The sequence below is a fragment of the Coturnix japonica genome, chromosome 4, assembly GCF_054131305.1.
Source record: "Coturnix japonica strain WE chromosome 4, WE-NBRP24, whole genome shotgun sequence".
Lineage (NCBI taxonomy): Eukaryota > Metazoa > Chordata > Aves > Galliformes > Phasianidae > Coturnix > Coturnix japonica.
In genome coordinates this window covers 12,187,749-12,202,317 of record NC_140666.1, presented here as the reverse complement: position 1 = coordinate 12,202,317, position 14,569 = coordinate 12,187,749, and the positions used below count along the sequence as shown (strand labels likewise).

At 48.0% G+C, this 14,569-nt stretch overlaps 1 protein-coding gene across 1 annotated transcript in view; it reads left to right on the top strand.

The window, feature by feature from the left end:
• The window catches only part of GPC3 (glypican 3), a 110,817-nt gene extending 99,170 nt beyond the window's left edge, over positions 1-11,647 (top strand). The window contains exon 8 of the mRNA XM_015860426.3: positions 10,496-11,647. Coding sequence (XP_015715912.1) covers positions 10,496-10,665 — 170 coding nt within the window. The 3' untranslated portion in view covers positions 10,666-11,647. The remainder of the gene's footprint in view (positions 1-10,495) is intronic.
• Positions 11,648-14,569: the final 2,922 nt, after the last annotated feature.

Below are 14,569 nucleotides of genomic sequence, written 5' to 3'. Positions count from 1 at the left end.
CAGCAAATGGAGGCTTTGCTCAGCTCTCAGGGACTGTGGGGCTGCAGTGTTTAATTAATCTCTGCAAAGCAGAGAGCGTAATTAGCGCCTGCAGTGAGCTGTGAGGCCTTGGGGTGAGATGCAGATGCAGTCCCTGTGCTTTGCAAAGCAGCTCTGAGTGGCCAGGTCCATGGGAGCTCCCACTGCTCAGTGCCACTCACCTTGCAGAGGTGTCCTGGAAGGGCCATTTATCGCAGCTTTGGAGTTTTTGGGCAAAGCTGCCTCGTGTAGCAAAGTGCTGATTTTATGTTAAACCACCCTGCAAAAGAAAAGAAGCAAAAAAAAAAAAACCAACCAAAAAGAAGCGTATTTTGATAGCCAGGCAGATCTCCTTCCTGATATCTGTAGAGCTTTTTTTTTTTTCTCCCTCTCATTGTCAGCTTTGTTTTTGTGGGTGTAAAACATAAAGGAGAGGAGAACAGCTTGCAGGTACAGCGCATTCCGGCACCGCCGACTGTCATTATTTAATGATGATGCTTTTAAGCAAGCTTTGAGAATCACCTCCTGGGCTGTGAGCTGTCAGATGGAGGTGTGTGCTGGGCAGCATCACTGTGCCACACATCGGCACGCACACGCTGGGTGATCCACAGCCATTCAGCACAGTGCTGCTGAGTGCCACCAGGAATAAACCAGCTCTTCAAACGTGCAAATGTTTCACTCCATATCAGTCAGGCAGGATACTTTGGAGGCAACAAAATGTAAATAGAATGAAATTCTTAAGCAAGATTATTGATATGACAGGACTAAAGAGCTCGGGGTTCTGTGAAAAGTGCCTCTTTTCATCCCTCTAATAAGTCCATTACTTGCACTCGGGAATATTTTAAGGCCCTTTTCATGCTGAATCTAGAGTTGAGCATGCTTTGCATTTCAAGCTTTGTCTATGAATCAGTAGAAGCCAAAGTTATTTCTGCTTTAAAATAACAGGAGCAGGGAACAGCTAATCTCCTTTCATTCTGAGTCCTTACATTATTTTACTGGACAGAGTTTGTGTTGGCTACAAAACAGGGCATTCACAAAATCTATGAGAAGGAATTTGGTCTAAGAATGAAGCCTAGATTGCACTATGCATAAAGGCTCCTTCTCCTAAGGCCATTAAGAAATTCCAAATCTGAGCTATTTTGAACAGCGACATTAAATTAGCCTTGCTAATTCCAGTAATTCAGACCGATAGCTGAGTTTACAAATCTACTCGATGAGGCCTTCCCATAATTACAATCTCAATGTGCTTTTCAGCTAAGGTGAGTTGGCACTAAAAAGATAAATAAATAAAAGGGGGTAAAAGGTTTTTTTCTTTTCTGCTCTGGCTTTTGAGATGAACATCTCTAAAGAAGAGTTAAATAGTTGTATTGCACCAATAAAGCATTCTGCGTCCTGGGCTGGAAAGTTCATTTTCCTTCTAATGTGAAATGCAAGAGGAGAAAGGAGGCTGGACTTTTCACCACTTTGTTTTTTCTGTTGTCTGCATTCAAAGGAGCATTGACACTGCTGGTGCTGGGCTTGGTTCTTAACTGTTTATTTACAGAGAGTGATTTCTGCTGGGGGAAGAAAAGGTCTGGCAGCTTTAGCCTCTCTCATGAGGAACAAAACAAACCACAAAACAACAAGAAATAAGCAAAAGCTTTGCTGGAAAAATCCAAGTGGAAGCAGGTGAAGCAGCGATACAAGCAGCCACCCCACTTCTTCCTCTGCAGAAAGTGATTTTCTGACCCTCACGTGGTTCGCCATTCAAGAAGTGATGGGGAGGTTCAGAGGATATGTTTTCAAAGCCATAAGGCACACAAACATGAAGCAAATAAAAATTGAGCGTGTTCTTTAAAAGGGTGTTAATTTTATTAGCACTGAGCGGAGCTAATATAAAGGCGAATGGAAGTATTCACATCAGCACTCAACTCTGGCTGCAGTGTTCATAAAACGTCCTTTTGATCAAGCAGTGTTTTGATTCTTATTCTGTAAGCATCATTCAGAGTGACCGGGCTGCAGCTCCCAACAGGCGTCTGCAGCTGCACCAGTCCTTGAGCAATACCAGGTCGGGAACTCGAGTGCATGCTCTGCTGGGAATGCTAATATCACCATCGTTCTGGTTGTTCCAAACAAGAATGGCAGTACAGAAACTCTCACTAAGTGGAAATTCCCAACAGGAAATTGATCTGCTACCACCATCTGTGTGTTAAGATATTAATCTATCAGAGTAATAATCAGCACATGCGTGTCTGGGCTTTCTCCAGCTGATAACGTCGTCACCATTGGCATAGCCAAGGGGAACATCTGGGTTGTTAGAAGAGTGCCTTGATTCAAGAAGATGCTTTCCAGCTGGATGCCCGCAGGGGTGAAAGTCCCTCTGTGGCTGTTGTCGGACTACTGCAGCTTGCAGAGCAGAGAGAAGCTGTGGGTGCCCCAACTGTGGAGGTGGCCGAGGCCAGGTCAAAATCATTATGAAACACCCACTGGCCACCTGCACACAAGGAGCACGTTGCTACTGGGACAGAGTGTGGTTGTGCATCGTGTGCGGGAGGAGCACCGTGAGCCTCTGTTCCCTTTCTTGGGAGGGCGAGGAGAGGAGGGAGGCTGAAACATGCTTCTTGATTTCCAGGAAATTTCTATCTTTAATCTCTGTAATCCGTTTTATAGAGGATTTCGTGTTTTTCAAGGGATTTACAAACTGGATTACGTAGCCTTTTTATTTTGATTTTCCACTGCGATTGTGACATTCCTGAGGCTGAGCTGCGCGTGCTGAAGATAGGGTGGAGGGGGAGGAGGTGCTCCTGGACCTGGAGCTTGGAGCCTGTTGTGTTGTCCTGTCCTTACCTCACTGCTGGGCTGATAGCTGCAGTCAAATTGCTCCTGAGCAATTTGGGTGTCCCTCTGTGACCGTGCCTGGGGAGCCCCTTGGCTCCAAGGGAAGAGCAAGTGGGATGGCTCCAGCTCTGCACTGTGGCCCTGGTGTCCTGGTGTTCAGCTGGGGTGACACTGGGCTTCCCGTGGGCATAACCTCTGGCACCATGGTTTGTGTTCAGCCCAGGGAACCAGAACGAGCCTTGGGTTTGTGTCAGTCGTTGTGTGCACCCAGTAAGCAGATGGGTTTAATTTGGGTCTCTCTCGCTGCAGAAGTGCAAAGCCAGATCCTGGTTTCAGACTTCAGCAGCTGTTCCCGGGTCTCCTTCCAGCACACAGCACAGTGAACATGACCTGGAGCCATTAAAAAGTTTCAGTCTGTGAACCCAACCCTTCTTTTTCTATATAAAGTGGAAAAGCTGCTCATGGTGATGTTTCCCAGGGCCTCCAGCATTACTCCATTTTTATGGGTTGGAGTTACTTTAGCTCAATTTTAATGCCAAGCCAGGTTTGTATGCATTTATTTATTTGTTTTAGTAGCTTAATGCAATTAAAAACGCTGGGCAGTGCTGGAGCTTCTCAGTTTTCTTTCCTTGGCAGTGCCCTCACCTCAACCCATGCTCTGTATGCTCTGCCTTTCACTCCATGTTAGCTGTTCCAGGAGGATGAGGAGCACAAAACCTTGGGTTGCTGCTTCAGTAGTAGGAAAGATGTGTGCCAAGCTGTGTGTGTGACCATACCTGCCTGCTACCGATGGACTGAGCCTGTAGGGCAGTTCTCAGCCCATATTTTTGGACTGTCACCTGGATCCTCACCCCAAGTGTTTACCTTGGCATCATAAGTGATGGCCTGGAGGAATCTGGTTTTTGTGTGAATGAGCACATTGTGCAAAGCCTCAATCCCTTCTGACTGAAGAAGCACTTCTCTGGTTCCCTCCTTCATAGAATCAATAAGGTTGGAAAAGACCACTATGATCATCACACCCAACCACCAACCCATCCCCACCATACCAACTAAACCATGTCCCTCAGTACCACATCTCCGGGGACAATGACTCCTTGATGCCAAGAACCCCAATTTCTATGGCCTGGACGTGTTTCAAGGCTGGTTCCAATACGCAGTGAGTCACAAAGGAACAGGTCAGATGTCTCCGGGTGTCCTAACACCGCTGTGAGTTTTCTGATTGAGCATTGAGAAACATCCTCCTTCCCCGAGGGCTGCTTTTAGCTGGAGCCAGGACCATTGACATTTCCCTTAGGTCTGCATCTTGGCATGTCTTTGTAGTGCATAGAAGTCACCAAATGTCTCCAGCTTGGAGAATCAAACATCAGCAGGAGCTGCCTGTCCTGGTCATGTTGTAGCAAAGAGTTTTGGCTACACATGCCAACAGCAGTTTGAAGATCAACGTGTTGTGCTTTTCACTTCACTGTAGTGCACATGGAAAAGATGCAGAGTGCCTCCCTCAAGCCCAGGTTAGTCCCATTGTGGAAGAGGTCCTGGCTACACCATTAATTTCAATACCAGCAGAGTCTGAGGGAACAAAGATGAAGAAAAGTTTGGTGTGATTAATTGCTTTTTCATCATTTGAAGAAATTTGGAGCATTTCAATTTGCTCTGCTATTCCCAAGGTTGTTACCTCCCAAAATCAAGACTGTCCTAGATGTCTTAGTTGGGAGCAGAGTGTTCAGAAGGGATCACATTGTGGGTTTAGGCCTTGGGGGTCTCCAGAGATCGGTGCTGGGAGCAGACTAGGGGATCTGGAAGGACACTGACCCAGTCACGTACTCCTGCCTTACTCTACATCTGTTCATAGTCTATTGTTTCCAGCTTTTCCTTTCTTTCTCCTTGACTCATGCCTTTGTGGAGGCTTTGGGCTGTTCCTGGTTAGCTTCTTGTTCCTAATTCTTTCCTAGCTCCTTTAGGTAGCAGGTCATTTCCCAGGCAGTACATCTAGATATCAGGCAGGGGAATGAGACCCAAGAACTCTGATGCTTTCAATTAATAATGCTAATGAGATTTGTTAATTTTTAATAGATTACATGAATGCGTTCTGCTAAGCACGCTTTTGTGGCTCTGTTCTGTGAATACAGTTCAGAAACCCTTTCACTTGCTGCCAAAGGAAAAATGATTAATGCAATTGCAAATGCCAGATTCTCTTCAGGGTAAATCTAGAGTGTACCAAGGAGCAAAGAGGAATTTAATGAGTGTATTTTTGAAGTAAACTCAGCTCCACATCAGAAATGGTAGTTCTTCCTCTCCTCTGGCCTGAGTGGGGTAGAAGAGCAGAATTAGGGTTATGGAGCAGCCCCTCTGTCCCATGCCATGGGCTTTTCATCCCACTGAGAGCCTGAGGGCATCCTTGGATGAGACTTTTGTGGCAGTACTGGGAGCTGGAGGGCTGGGATGTGTGTAATGGCTGTCCTTCAGGGATCGTGGCCAGTTGTCCACATACCCTTTGTCACACACTGATCTGGAGCTCCTCACCCTTCCATGCTGAACCCTGCACCCTTCTCAACCAGTCTCCAGAGCCTGCCTCTTCCACGTGCTGGTGTCCCCATGGTCTCTGATCCCTCCCTCCATGGCTGCTTCCTCCAGCAGTGCTGCTTTACTCTCTGGGTCTCCATGAAGGCATGTGCTGCAGCCATGGAGTGCCTGGCAGGTGAGCAGGGCAAAGCCATGGTTTGCAAATCAGCAGTCCCAAACCCTGTTCCCTTGGGTTTCTGCCCAGGAAGTTGGTTTTACCACATACTGCTGAACTGCACCATCTCCCTTAGCTACATTGCTGGTGGCAGCAGGATGATGCTGAGCTGGATCTTTTTTTCCTTCCCTCTAAATCCACATTGCCAAAAGCCGCACCTCTTAAATTGCTGCGGAGGAGGCAGCAAAACAGAGGCACAAGACCATGCACATGCTGTGCATCCATCTCGGTGATCTCGCTGCCATGCCAACACAAGCATCATGGCTCCACTCAGCGCCGTAATTACGCACCACGCAGCCGCACCTACAGCTGGGTTCCTCCTTGTGCAATGGCCAGTGGTAAACCTGTTGGTGCTTTGGGATTTTTGGTAATAAACCAAAGGGCAAAAACCTCACTGAGAAGGGGCCTTCTGAGGAAGTGAAGGCATTTTGGAGGAGCGGAGGGTTGGAGATCCTGACTCTCTGTGTAGTCATGGCCATGTGTGTGCTTTGTAACTCTATGGACTTGTCCGGATGTTGTGGAGGCAAAGGTGTGCTTACAGTATGAGCTGATTGCATGGAGAAGCCAGGTAGCTGCAGGCTGGTGTGAGCGGAGCGTTTGTGTTCTAATAGGACCAGGATGTGATGCAATTGGACTGTTTTTCTGGATTTCAGGTGCAAACACTGTGATGTTGGATTGGTTGGTGCTATAGAAGGAGAGAGAGCTGGGACCAAGGCTAGATGTTCTGAGCTGTGGTCCTGCAGGCTCTTACACTTCACCTTGCTGTAAGCTCAACAGTTTGGGTTTGCAGAGCCCAGAAATCTCTTTTGGAAATCCAGTCTTGCTTTGGATATAGCCACTCTCCTGCATTCATGGCCATTTGTTTCCCAGACTAGTGAGGCTTGCTGCTTAAAATATTGAAGAAAGCAGCAGTGCGTTCCAGAGATTGCAACCGTCACAGAACCACAGAAACATTAAGGTTGGAAAAGACCACTGAGATCATCCAATCCATCCATCATGCTCCTGTTGGTAGCATATGCTTTCTTAGACCAGTCCTGAAGGACACATGCAGGCAGATGTTCACAACTGACCATGAGAGTGGCAGGAACCCGACATGCTGCTCTGCCGTCAGATGTTCCTACTGGATGTGTTCTGTGCTGATTGAAAGTACACATTCATGATCCATTCCTTGCTCCCTTCACACTGCAGTTTCCATCATGTGCAAACAAGGGCCGTCACCACGTCCCCCCGGGTCCCTTGGATGGCTCAGCAGCCCCGTTTTGCGATCACGCTGCATTATGCATGATGCTTCCACATCCCCTTTGCAACCCCAGCAGCAGCAGGGCTATCAAGTGGCTGTGCAAAGCGGTTTCTGTGCACGGCCATCCATGATGAATCTGTTACTATATTAGGTCCATTGCTGAGCCATCTGCCTTGGCAGGCGAGATGACATTCCCTGGCTGCAGGCTCTGGGCTCTCCTTTCCTGGCTTGGCCACAGAGTTGCCCGTTGGAGCCAGGCACTGCCCGCTTTGATGTCATTTGTCAGAGCAGGGTTTGCTATCACTTATTTGCTTGAAGCTGTCTTGCCCTTTTAGGGGCAGAAGGGGCTGTTTCAGGAGGCATCAGTGTGTTTTGTGCAGGAATGTGCCTGCCTGCTGTAACGCTCCTGGCATGCCGGTGCTTATCCTCCTGGCTTTTTTCTGTGCCAGCTGCAGTGGAATTTCTTATGCCAACTGCAAAACAATCCCTGCCTGGTTTAGCTGCCTTTTGTAACTATGCAGATCAGGAAAAAAGGGCTTCTTAATGAATGGCACCCAATAAGCTTGTGCAGAAGCAGTACACCTAGTCCTAATCCATGGGAGAACGTCTCAGCTGCATTTTGAGGATGTGCAAATTGTGTGTGTCAGCTTTGGCAGCAGCTGGGGCATGGAGCAGAGTGGCAGCTTTTGCTGTCCCAGGAGCAGCAACATGTCAGAGGGGCTTTGGTTATAAAGAGGGGAGTGGTCTGTGCTGGGCTGGGGGTCTTGTATGGGCTGCAGAAGGATGCCAGGAAACAGCACAGCACGCTCTGCTCGCAGGCAAAAAAATCGCCGGGCTAATGATTGACTGTTATTTTAAGGGGATTATCTAATCCGCAGCCCAGAGGACAAGAGGGGCCAGAATGAGTGAAGATTGGATACATAATTAGCACAGATTGTTGGTAATACCCTCCGGGCTCCAACTGATTATGAACAGAAACAGATTTTTTGAGTTCCCCCCCCTCTCTTGCTCCTCTCCCCCCAAAAAAGTCTTTGCAGCCATAGGGCCACTCTGTGGCAGAAGCTGTTGCAAATTAGAGAGGGTGTAGCTGAGCTCGGACTTGGTCATCATCTGGCCTCTGATCAGTCAGAGGAGAATATCTTTTATTTCTTCCTTCTATGGATCAAAGACCAGAGGGAATGGCCTTATATTGCTCTGGCAGGGGGGGTTCAGGTTGGGTATTAGGAAAAGCTTCACTGAAAGAGCAGTGCTGCAGTGGCACAGCTGCACAGGGAGTGGTGGGGTCACCATCCCTGGAGGTGCTCCGGATCCATGGGGACGTGGCAATGAGGGATGTGTTTATGGGCATGGTGGGGTGGGGTTGGACTGGTTGATCTTAGTGGTCTTTTCCAGCCTTAAAGACTCTGTGATACCGAAGGTCATTAGAAATCAAATGGAATGTATTTCCACCAGTTGTGGGCCCATTATTAATACAAAATAAAAGACATATGGCTAAATCCATTAGCTTAAAGATACAGCTGAACGTAAGCCCAGAGGAGGAAGCAGTGCAAGGAACATTTGAAACCAATGCCACACCCCAGCACAAAGCTTTGAAGCGGTTTAACAAAGCTTGGAAAGCATCTCTCAAATCTCTAATGACAAGAGGGTTTCTATTCCCTTTCTTTTTTTCCCCTTTGGTCAAAGAATGAATGAGAAAATCAGCATCCTCTTTTGGCTGAAACCTCGTGATTTGAAATGTGGTCTTTGCTCACATTCAGGTGGAATCAAACAAGAAACAAAGATTAAAACTCCAATGATTAAAGTTTGAAATCATCATTTTGCTACTCTTCTTGGGTTGGACCTTTCCCAGTGGGTTCAACTGCTGCACCCTGTGCCTGCCCTGCCCCATGGGGGAGGTGTGCACTGTGCTAGGGGACAGCAGCTTGAGGGTAAAAGCAGGAGAGCTGCAGAGAGGAAGAACTGCATTGTCTGTGGGAATCTGCTGGAGACGTTACAGATCATTTACCAGGCAGGTTTTGCTTGCACCTGGCCTTCTGTTCTCCCTTCCAGCCATTTCTGACCCTTCTTGATGGCCTGAGCCACCTCAGTTGTCATACTGATGTTGTTATGCTTTTGTTTTGTAGTGTTTGTTTGGGGATTTTGATTAAGAAATATTGCTGCAGTGTTTGCCTTGGCAGTGGTCCTCATTGGGCTGATGTGGCGTTTTTTAGCTGGAGTGTTTGTTCAGCCTCCTGGATTCTTTCTCAGGGGTGGGGTGGGGTGATCCAAACCCATGAGAATGCTGTGATCCATGACGGCTTGTGAATGGCTTGAGCCAGGTCTTCTGATGGAAGCCACCAGTTTCCTCTGCATCCAAGGGCCAAGCTCTGGAGATAAGGCCAGCAGGCTTAACCAAGAGCATCCAGGTGATAAACTGAACAGGGCAGAGCCTGCTTTACCAGGGGGTTAAACTAGATGATCTCCAGAGGTCCCTTCCAATCCTTTCCAGTTCCTTCTGTAAGCTCTGCCAGGACTATCAGAACTTTTACACAGGATGTTTTCTTGGGTGGGAGCTTCCATGTGCTTCTTCTCAATGTCCTCATGTTGCAACAGCAGCAGGCTGGTGGCGTGACATCCTTTCACATTCCTTGCTCTCTGGTGCTTTGATGAGGTGGACAGTTGATGGGATGGGTGTGCCGAAAGTGCTGTAAGCAACATATTTCCTGCACGCTTATGAAAGACTCCAAAATGCAGTGGTCCTCACAGCAGGAGGTACATGGTTTGGGGGGATATTTGTGCTGGTCAGGATTTCTTCACTCGTGCACCCATCCTTTCAGTGTGTGGGGAGCAGATACTCTTTGCTTTGCTGAACACCCATTCTTGGATGATTTTTGGGAATATCACTTCAACAAGCCAAATCCTTTTATCTGGAGCTGTTGGAGTTGGTCCAGGGGAGGCCACAAAGATGCTCAGAGGGCTGAGCACTTCTCCTGTGAGGAAAGTTTGAGGGGGACTCCAGCCTGGAAGGCTCTGGAGACACCTTCCAGTACTTACAGGCAGGAGAGAAACCAACTTCTTCCATGATCTGATTGTGACAGGACAAGGATAAATGGTTTTAAACTAAAAGAGGGAAGATTTAGGTTATTTGTTAGGAGGAAATTATTCGTTCAGAGGGAGGTGAGGCCCTGGCACAGGCTGCCCGGGAAGCTGTAGATATTCTATTGCTGGAGGTGCCCAAGGTCAGGCTGAGTAACCCAATCTGTTGGAGGGCATCCAGCCCATTGCAGGGGACTGGAACAGAATCATAGAATTGCTCAGGTTGGAAAAGACCTTCAAGATCATCAAGTCCCACCGCAACCCAACCATACTACCCTGACTCTAACAACCCTCTGCTAAATCATGGCCCTGAGCACCACATCCAAATGGTTTTTAAACACATCCAGGGACGGTGACTCAACCACCTCCCTTTCCAACCAAACCATTCTATGATTCAGTGATCTCTTCTTTCTGGAGCACCTTAGATGTGAATTTTTAGTCTTTCAGACTTCAGGTTTGCTGTGAGGTTGCAGGGGCTGGCTGGTGGGCTCAGGGGATGTTACTGAGCTCTTCTGCTTTGTTCACCCATGCCAGGCTGCTCCAGTGCAGGTGGGGCTGGGTGCTCCCCACACCACATGTGCCACTAACCAGCTCTCTCCTCCTTCTTTCAGAGCTGTCATACGACCTGGACATGGACGACACCTCAGCTAACAAGCAACTGCTGAACCAGCACAACAAGGATGGGGCTGCTGTGTCCAGCACTGACCCCAGCAGTGCAGCTCTATGCCTTGGCCCTACTGCTGCTATCACCTTAGCCCTGCTGCTGGGCCGTTGGCTCTGAGCAGTGCTGCGGCACTTGATGCCTTCCCATCCCTTTTCTTTTTATTAATGAGGAAAATGTTCAGAACCTCCCCTGGAATATATGCACATTGCCAAAGACAGGGCAAAGGACTCGAGTGGATTTTATAAAATAAAATGGGATCTTCACCAAAAAGAAAAAAGGAAAAAAAAAAAGGGGGTTGTTCATGGTAAATAGTAAATACGTCACAGTGGTTTTTAAAGGTAATCCTGTTTAATATAAGAAGGTTGATATTAAATAGTTCCTAGCAGTTTTGGAAGACTGAGCTCTGCCTTGCCTTTAAATGGAAGAGCACATTTCATCTTGAGTTGCTTGAATGTGCGTGGGGTAAAGAACACCTACGATTTATGAGGTTCTCTCAGCAAATATCAGCCCTCTGTTTGCAGTTGACTTAATACAGACTTTTTCTGTGGTTGATGCAATTTTTGTACTCTCTCCAAATCGGGGAGTCACCTCAAGGCACCCAGCCAGGAACAGAACCTGGCAGGACTGGGAAGATTGGATAGAAGGTCAAGGAAGAAAGGTGCTGTTGGTACATGTGCCGGGACCACCAGGTATTTGCAAGCCTTGGTGTGGCTCTGCTGCCACCAGCCCTAGTGCTACCAGGAAGGCAGCAGTCAGAGTGAGGGTGGAGAATGGGAGTGCTGCCTTCCTCTGGTCTCCAGCTGGGGGTCCCCAGCAAGTATGCCCATGTGTGCAACACCTTGGTGGAGCTCTTTGGAGCAAAGCACCACCTTTCCCATGGGAAATCTGCAAATGCAGCTTCAGACAAAGGACAGACAGCGTGGATGTGTGCACTGCTGTGCTTTACGGGGATGAATAACGCGTCCAACTCACTGTGCTACAAAGGAGGAAAAGAAAAGGATTTGCTGGATCCCAGAGGCAGATGAGACTCTTGCTCAAGTGTTTCTTTGCATGTTACTTTGCTTAAGCTGTCTCTAAAATAAAGGTCATTTGCTCTAGACATGGTGCACAGCAAATAAGCTCCCGATGTGTGAGGTGATGCTCGGCTTTATGATGCTCAGCACTGGTCCTGGATGGGCAGCCTGGAATACCCAACTCAGGGCCTGGGGCACCACAGAAGGGCTGGGGTTAGGCTGATTAAATGGGCAGGGGCCAGGGAATGTTTGGTTTGATTCTCAGCCAGAATGGTTACATATTTCAGATGAAGATGCTGCCTTTACTGGAGTCGTCCTATCTGCAGTATCTTAAGCTGCAGTGTGTGTGCACACAGGCACGCACACAACCACACTCACGTGCATGCTTTAAATATTTGTGTGCCTCTGACCTTATAAAAAAGAAAAAAAGAAGAAGGAAAAAAAAAAAGGAACTGTATCTTTGAGAGAAAGCATGGAAATCCAAACCACACAATCAGATGGTTTGGAAAAGGGAAACTTTGCTTCTTCTTGCTTTGAAGTGGTGGGGCTGGTCTCACTGATGCTGATTCAAAGCCTTGTGACTGCTTTCCATGCCATGATGCTCACACTGTGGTGGAGAGGGGAACTGGGAGCTCACCTCCAGCTCTGCATGAGGATGGGGAGTTCCCAGCAGGACCCAATGGGTGGGGGCCAAGGAATTCCCTCTGCACTTCAAGCCTCCCACTGCCCTGCTCTCAGTGCTGTGCTTGGCTGTGCCCATGAGCCTCCGCTCCCACCAAAGGGAATATGTGATGAGAGCCACTCGTTGCTTCTGATCATCTTCTTTCATCCCCCTGGAGTACTGGGGATTGGAACAGGAGGGCCATGGGGTCTGCTCAGGGGGATGCAGTTCTGCTGCCCCAGCATACATCTCTGGGACCAGCATGGAGGATGTTCTTGCCTCTAATCCCATGCTGAAGGTATTGTGTGTGCTGCTTCCTGCTTGGATAAACAGCAGACAGCGCAGGCTGTGTCTCGCTGGGTATCTTACAAAAGCTGCCTGGTTTCCCTGCTTTGTGCTGTTGTGGTGTGATGTTGATGCTTGTCAACAGAAAGCCTCTCTGTAGCATGCTGAGCCCATTTTCTCGGTGCATGGACATGCTGTTTAGCAAAGCTATGTTGTTTGAGACTTTGTTATGAAAAGAGATCACAAAAAACAGCTTTTGAGCCTTATATCTGCCAAGTCTCTCAAATAACACATGATAACTTGGGGAAAGCTGTTGATTTACACCCTGCAGTGGGTTTGTGTTTTAACAAAGGTTTTGCAATAATTTATAAGCTTCATCCAATTATTTTTTTTAGCCCTAACTGAGAGTGGACTTAGAATCATAGAATCATTGCGGTTGAAAAATGACCACGAAGATCCCCAAGTACATCCCCAACCCACCCCGCCATGCCCATCCCCACATCCCTCAGTGCCACATCCCCATGGATCTGGAGTACCTCCAGGGATGGTGACCCCAGCACTCCTTGGGCAACTTGTGCCACTGCAGCACTGCTCTTCTGGAGAAGTTTTCCCTATTATCCAACCTGAACCTCCTGGGAGGCCTATCCTTCTCATCCTATCAACTATCTCTGATCTTCCTGCATTGCCCTGTTTGGTGGTGGGCTCCCATCACTGAGCTCTGTATAAACTCTATCACCACATCTGTGCTCAGCCCATGGCAATACAAATGCTCTCCATTTAGGATGGAGCAGCAGTGGCACAGCACCAGGTGGGTTTGCAAGCAGCCTGCAGAGGGTGAAGAAGTACCTTATGCCAGTGTCTGGATGTAGGTTGAGATTCCAGCACATTTTACATGTGTAATGTACTTCTGTACTAACCATGCATCGAATTATAATGTAAAACCAAAATATTTCTGTTGGATGAGAAGGCCCCATTCATTAATCAACTGACTAATAGAGTAGAGCATGGGACACTGTAATCTAATGCACTTAACAGCTGCTTGAAACAGCTGCTACTCTCAGCTCTTGCTGGTTTGAGAACCGAGATCTAGAGTGCTTCAGTTCTGTCTTTCAGGGGAGTTTTTCAGGATTGTTCCTTCATTTGTGCCAGCACTCTGGAGCAGGGATGTAGGACAGGGCTGCTGGTGCTTCCTGCTGCATTACAAACCCTGCCTGTGCCTCATTTGTTGTTTTAGTGAGGACCCAGGTCTGGAGGTGCTGAAATCTGCAATTGGAGGGGGAGTACATGGGGCCATCCTGCTGGAGGATGGTCCTCAGAGTGGGACTTTGGTTTTTCTGCCTTTCGTTGGGTCATGGTGAAGAACTGTGATGTAAGAGATGCTGCAAAACAGGTGAAAAGGTCCGTGCAAAGAGGTTTTGTCCATGTGGCTCAGGTAGTGGACACCGACCTGCTGCTGGGGAGGGCTGAGATGTAAAACCGGGCTGGGGGGAAAGGAAAACCCCACAAGAAAAGTAGCCACCAACCCCCTAAAGAAGCTGATCAGAGCCTTACTGAAGGACATTCCCTGGAGATGAGGTAACTGAAGTTTGGATATAGACAGATGAAGCAGCCCTGGCGTGTTTATACAGTCAGAGAGTTTACTGCATTCAAAAAAACCAAAACAAAACAACCCACACCAAAAACACACACACACACACACACACAAAAAAAAAACCCTAACAGAAAAGCAGTCAGCATTAATCAAATGTCGTTTATTTTGTCAAACATTGTATCCCTTTGAAAATAAACATCTTGGTGCTGTTTTGCCCAAAGCGTGCTCGGAGCTGAAGCTCACATCCAGCCCTGGGCTGCAAGAGGCTGTATCTCCCCCTGCAAAAGGCTCCGTGGGACAGCAAAGGCACCATTAGGGCTATGCAGCATTATTCCTGATGCTCCTGGGCAGCTGAAGGCATGCAGAGGCTTTTCCTGACTGCCCTGCCATGTTCCCAACACGCAGAACCATTCTGGGTCTGCAGCAGCCTGTATCCCATCAGTGTCATATTCTATTACCATCCACCGCGTC